Below are 6,887 nucleotides of genomic sequence, written 5' to 3'. Positions count from 1 at the left end.
GTAGTGAGGAGGCACGTCTGGTACATTGTAGGGTGCTCAGAATTTTCACTGACAAGGAAGACATGAGTGAAAAATCACTTTACTGAAACAGTCACATGTAAAGCTTTCTGTAAATCCACTGTTAACCATGAAAACAGTTTAATCAGGGAGATCAAACTTGTGATAAATAGTATAGAGAAGGCACAGGTATAAAAAAAACCCCTCATAAGTAAATATATAGGGACTTTGTAAAATTTAATGGAAAAGGTATTCAGAAAACAACCTTAAGATCTAATTCAACCACTACTTCCCCCTAGACCCAACACTCAATGTCTGGCAATAGGGAGGAGAGGAGTTAAGGCTATTTCTCTTCTCTTTGTGAATATTGTTCTCCTTCCTACCAAACTTTATTTTTATTGTAAATGTCCAACTTTATTTGAGATTCACTATTCCCTATATCTATATCTTTATCATCTATCCATCCTGAAGTATATATTTTCATAACAATGTGTATGGGGTAAACTTATGAATATCATGTGATATTTTTCCATAGAGATGAAACTCTCCAAAAACCTACTTATCTATTTTGAAAATATCTCAAATACTTATGCAAGAAAGTAATATGAATATTTAGATACTTAACCCATGACAACTAATCAAAGCTGGTTTCAGCTTAGCTAATACATTTTCAATATTATAATTAAAAGTAAAAAAAAAAATTAAAAGTAAGTTTTGATATGTGGTGTTTCTAGAGCTGATGTCATTTATTATTACATCTTTCCGTTAACATTGAATGTGTTTACAAAGCAGTGATGCCATTCCATGGAGTTAAGTTGTTGCCCCTGTTAACCCTTATCTAAGTGAACTCTGTCCCATGAAAAAAGGACTTTCTTTCTTACTGTAAGAAAAATTGCTACTAAAATAAGCCAGGTGGGTTGAAGATAATGAAAAATTTTAGAATATTCAAAGTAGAAATGTTTTGAAAATATGGTTATAAATTAGCCAAATCAGAATTTGAATCTGGCTCTAATTCTAGGTTTGTATGTTACCTTTTGGGCAAATTATTAACCACTTTGAGATTCTCTTACCTATAATACTGGATTAACTGCCTACGTCATAGTTACTTCTAAGCATGAAAATAGCTGAGGTTTATAAAGTATTATATCAACTCAACTCTGTCTCACTCCCTGCTGTTGTGCCAGTTCTGACTCAGCTGACCCACTACCGAGTTTTTAAAGGGCATAGATACAAATGGAGGGAGATTGCCCATCTTTCTCATGTGGAGCTAGTGGTGGATTCTAACCACCCGAGATGCACAACCTTTGAGTAAGCAGTGTAACTCTCTATAGATCGCTCAGCTAGAGCTCCCTAATTAATTGTAGAGATTTCTTATAAATACTGAGGTCTTTAGTGTGTGTGAAAATATGCACAACAGAAGTTTCCCGTCCAATAGTTCCTACATAAAATGTTCAGAGACAGTGGTTATGTTCTTATATTGTATCAACATTCTCATTCTTAACCTTCTAGTTTTTAAATTTTCATTAATTTAGCCTCTCTACCTCTTAACTTTTTCATGCTTTAGAATTACTGTTGTTCATTTGATTTCATACAGATCAGTTTCTTTTAAAAATTTGCAGTACTGAAGAGTGACTTTTTAAATATTTGAGAAAACTTACTATTTAGGCAAAAAGTGACTCCACAGAATAGTTTCTGTTCAAGGGTTAAAGAGAATCTCAGGGTAATTATCTTGGTGCTTTCTCTAGTGTCAGTGGGTGTGGAGTAACTGGATGGAGAGTTTGAAGTTTTTTCACATCCCCTCCCTCTTTTTCCATCAAGATCCAGTTATTTGTGACCTTGATCCAAACATTTGATAATGATGGCTGGATACCACCTATTTCTTCTGATGTCGAAATCAAGGAAGGAGGCTGTGTCACATGGGCACACGTGGTCCTGTAATTCTGATCTTTCTCTGATTGTTGGGCTTTGTTTGATTTTTAGTCTTGATTAGTAGAGCCCAGTAGTTGTATCTTAGATGGTTGCTCATATGCTTTTAGTACATGAGCCCCTGTTCACCAAACTATGATGTAGAAGATAAACTTTATGAGCTCCATTATGCCAATTGACGGAATTATCTTTTGAGAATAGGACTCTAACTTTATGAGCTATATTATGCTGATTGGGTTACCTGTTGAGAGTATGACCCTCAGTCTTCAAAGAAAATTAATCCCATGAATTTTATTGATTATTCCTAGCAGTATAAGGAGCTCTGGTAGTCTACTGATAAGAAGCTGAAATTTAAAGGGTAGATGATTGGAATCCACCAGCTGCTCCACAGGAGAAGGATGGACAGTCTCTTGCCATGTGATTTAATGCCTCTGAAAACCGCTAGAGGGTCAGCTATGAGTCAGTTCTGACTTGAGGGCCCACAACAAGAGGTAGTATAAATATCTGCTGTTCTTGCTTGTTATATTGCAGGTATACACCCTTTCCTTTATTCTTTTCTCTTCTGACTCTGATTATGTCTGATAAAGGAAACACATATGACTTTTATGTCTAGTCATGTAACCATGACACATGATTTTAAAACTTTAAATAGAAAAAAAACATACGACACCCAGTCTATCTTAACGTCTTCATCTATCAAATAGAAAAATTAAAAATATTAACTCTTGAAATACTAATGTAGAGAATGAAAAAGATAATGTGTAGAAAGCATTTAGCATATTCTCCTGTGCCTGGTAAATGGTCAATATCTTGAAAATTAATGGAGAAATTCTACTCTAAACACAGGGAGGTTCTACGAGTCAAGATTGACCAGATGGTAAACCACAACAAATCTCTTAAAGTAGCAGCATGTTTTTCCCAAGTCCATAAAATATATTAGTAGGATTTTCAAACTAGTATTAATAATTTTTCTTTTATAGGATTTAAGAAATACATGGGTGCTTCATAACTAGTTAAGAACTGGAGGAAAATAATTCAGAGAGCACTAATATGTGACTTTTCTCTTTGGCAGACTTTACTATACAATCAAGCATATATTGAATACATAATTAAAGTGTTCCTTTTTACTTGCTTATCAAACTTTAATAACAAGGGTGGGTTTTTTTTCCCTTAGCCAACTATTAGACAAACAAAAGTCTGACTTGACCAAAAACTTTACCTAAAATTATCCCTTATTTACAAAGAATCTAAATTACACTTTACTTAAAAAGAATTCAAATTTTCTCATAATTATTTAAAAAGATAAAAGCACCAGATGAACCATATGGGCCTATGAACTTATTCTTCTGGTTAAGCCATTATTAATAAAGCAAAAGGGAGGTCCTAGTGGTAAGAAGCTGTGCTGCAATCCCAGAGGCACACAGTTCAAGTCTGCCAACTGCTCTGTGGCAGAAGGATCTCTTCCCATGCAATTTACTACCGCTGAAAACCCATTAGACGGTCTGTTATCGGTTGGTTCTGACTCGATGGTAATCAACTACAATGAAGTGAAACCTGAATAAAAGCAATTTCTATAAACTTAGGTGAAGGAGAATGATCACTGAAATGGGAAAAATGATAGACCAAATGTCCTGCTAGAAACGTAATCTCCCTCTTAGAAAGCAGATGCAGCATGTGAATTACATTGTTGTGTTGTTATGTGCCATCAAGTTGGAACTGTCTCATAGCTAATCTTACGGCGGGTTTTCAGAAGCTGTATATTGCATAGGAGGAGAGATGGCCCGTCTGCTCATGGAGCACCTAGTGAATTCAAACCACATGCTTCTGGGTTGGCAGCACAATTTCTTACCCATTCAGCCTCCTTTCTGTTGCATAGCAAAAAAAAAAAAAAAGAACTCCTTAATGAACATGGTCAGAAAGAGTGGTGTCTCCCTCAAAGATGGTGGTTGACTGAATCACTTTGAGAATGTGTTGTTCTTCATGGTCCTGGTAATCCAGTACCCTCTCACGTGCTCCTGAAAGAGCTCACTACACCTCCTCTACATGTCACGTTCTAGCGCTTTTGACCTCTACTGACAAGAGTTGGAAGCTATTATGAAGTTTTAGGCTTTTAGTTTAATATAATTGAATAGTAAATTTAGTAGAATTAATGGAAGATGAGTCATTAAACTTAAATTACTAAAGAAAAATTGTCTCATTACAGTGTTTGATTTGTTTTAACAGTTAATAACAAAAATACACTTACTTGTTTTACCTTGAAAGTTAATGATTCTTTTAAATCATGTCCACAGTGTATTTGGGTATGAATTGAATATTTCCTTTAAAAGCCTAAAGGAAAAGACAAACTAAACATTCATATTGTTTCTTTTGTAAACTGAACTTAGTAACAGCTATATTGAAATATTTGAAAATCTCCTTATTGCTAAATTAGTTCTTGTGACAAATGAAAATATGATTGCCAAATGAAAATATATTCTGTATTTAAAATTAAATTTTGAAAATGGACATTTTTTTAATTCTCCTTTCTAAGTCTCTTTTATTCTGACAGGCCCCTATTAAAAAACAAACATAAATCATGCATTTATTTGACTGTTGTAAAGAATTAATGAAATCATTAGTTGCTGTGGCTATCACTTTTTATTAAAACCAGATACTGAGGCTTTAAGATGCAAACCAATAGGCATGAACCTTGAGGGTTTCATCTGTATACTGAATCAGATTATTTGTTTTGAAAGAACACTGCTCTCCCCTCCCCGATTTTTTAACCTAGGAAGAAATTTTCATATTGTTTTCATTTGGTCTTATCAACCTAAGTTCTGTGAGTTGGAACACAAGGTGTTTGTTTTGTTTTATGGGTAAAAATTGAAATACAGGTTTTATACTTGTTTAGGCTGCTCAGTATCAGAAGTAATGTTAGAGTTTTCTGATCATGAATGTTGGTGTTCGAACTATTAGTTCTTGGAGCTCAGCACTCAGGCCCTCTCTCCTGCCTTAAAATACTAGAATTGTGGTGCTAGTGTGTTCTAGCTGAGTTCCATAAGCCATGAGAGCCAGGTCTGAAATGTTTAGAAATTTTGCAAATTATTCGTTTCAAACCACCTTCAAGCACCTTTAGTGTGAAATCACACACAGTGGGAATATGCGTGTAGAAATGGCCAAACACACTATGAATCAGGGCATTTGTGTGCATATGTGTAGGATGGTTGCTCCAAGACTACATCACTGAACATATCCAAGTATAAATAAGAGAAAAATACAAAATGAAAACTTGGTGTGATATTAAGGGTTTATTTTCAAAATGGCTTTCTATAGAATTTGACTTTGCTATATGGATAAGTGGGAATATTTAAATAGGGTGTGTTAACTTATCTGAAAGGGTCTTGACACTACAATGAGCAAACTCGGTGACAGATTGGAGGGTCTCACCACTAGTAAAGTAGGCATGCAGTGCATGCCTTTCGGGTCTGAGACTTTTATGCTAAGTAGACTTCCAGCAGCAGCAGCAGTAGCAGAAGCAGAGGATCAGAGACCTGACGTGAGACAGAGCAGATCTTGGGACAAGCTAAGAGCCTCTTTCCCAAGTTTGTTGGAGGACTTGGAATAGAGGATAGGAAGGTGAGCAAGAGGCAGAAAACCACAAGGATTAAAGTTGAGATACCTGTGAGCACATTTTTATAGGAGTTATTGTATTAACTTCCCTAATATGGTTCTGTGCAGTCTGTGGGTTACTGTATCGGATTTTGTACCCACAGCCTTGGTACCAGCAATCAGTAAATCAGAAGAGGAATTGCACTGGAAAGAATCTGGTGTCAGGGAACTCTCCAGAGTACTGAGAAACAATAATGTCAATCTAGGGACTAAGGTGTGCTTAATTCAGGCCATGGTCTTTACAGGTGCTTGCTGTGCAACAGAGAGCTGGACAATGACTAGAGATGACAGAAAAAAATTGATTTTCTTGAGTTGTAGTGGTGAAGAATCTTAAACATACATGGAAAGCCAAGAAAACAAATAGATCTGTCTTGGAGAGGGTAAAACCAAGTTTCTCCTTGGAGGCTAGGATTTCGAAGCTGTCTCACATAGAAAGGACCAGTCCTTGAAGAAGGACATCATGCTTGGAAGGATGGAGGGACAGCGTAGGAGGTAAAACTCTGGATGAGATGGATTGATACAGTAACTTGGGTAATGGAAGTAGGTGTATTTAAGTCAGTGAGACTGGCTCAGGACTAGGCAGGCTTCAGAGCTGTTATACACAGTGTCACTATGAGTCACAGGCAACTCGACAGTACATAACAATCACAACAACCAAACAAGATTGTAAGATTGGTGTTGGGATGAGTAGAAAGAGTTATGTGAGTATGGGAGGAGGAGCTTGTCTGTCCTCATGTGAATTGTGCTTTGGGTCTTATTGATGGGGAGGTGGTAAATATCAGATATGTGGCCATTCTTATGTGGCACTTCTCATTTTGGACATGCTTTCCTTTTTATACCCAGATACAACATTGCAATGGTAATATAATGTTCTCTTATAATTTTAGTACTAATCTATTACAGAGGTCAAGTTTTATTTATAATACAAAAATTTCCTTCTAATCAGTCTATAAATGTTGACAAGACTGCCAGGGCATCGTTAATGAAATTTGAGAATTCAAAACCCTTTGCCGTTGAGTTAAGTTGGACTCATAGACCTATGTTGTTGTTGTTGTTATGTACCATTAAGTCATTTGCGACTCATAGTGACCCTATGTACAAGAGCTCTCTCTAAATGCTCTTCTATCCTGTGCCAGCCTAGCCATCTCAAACGCACTTATTCCCACCGCTCCAGTCACAGAATCGATCCATCTCATCGAAGGTCTTCTTCTCCTTCGCCGCCCCTCCACTCTCCCAAACATGATGACCCTCTCCAAGGACCAGTCCCTCCTTGCAACATGCCCAAAGTATGTCAGACGAAGCTTCAGAATCCTTGA

General features: G+C 36.5%; 1 protein-coding gene across 1 annotated transcript in view; it reads left to right on the top strand.

Moving 5' to 3' along the window:
- Positions 1 to 5,365: 5,365 nt before the first annotated feature.
- EPS8 (epidermal growth factor receptor pathway substrate 8) overlaps positions 5,366 to 6,887 on the top strand; it is a 105,431-nt gene continuing 103,909 nt past the window's right edge. The window contains exon 1 of the mRNA XM_006888480.1: positions 5,366 to 5,458. Coding sequence (XP_006888542.1) covers positions 5,366 to 5,458 — 93 coding nt within the window. The remainder of the gene's footprint in view (positions 5,459 to 6,887) is intronic.

This window comes from Elephantulus edwardii, unplaced genomic scaffold, assembly GCF_000299155.1.
Source record: "Elephantulus edwardii isolate Elephantulus edwardi_28Jun2011 unplaced genomic scaffold, EleEdw1.0 scaffold00067, whole genome shotgun sequence".
In the NCBI taxonomy this organism is placed as follows: domain Eukaryota; kingdom Metazoa; phylum Chordata; class Mammalia; order Macroscelidea; family Macroscelididae; genus Elephantulus; species Elephantulus edwardii.
The sequence above is the reverse complement of the archived record's forward strand: the minus strand, read 5'-3'. Positions and strand labels throughout refer to the sequence as shown.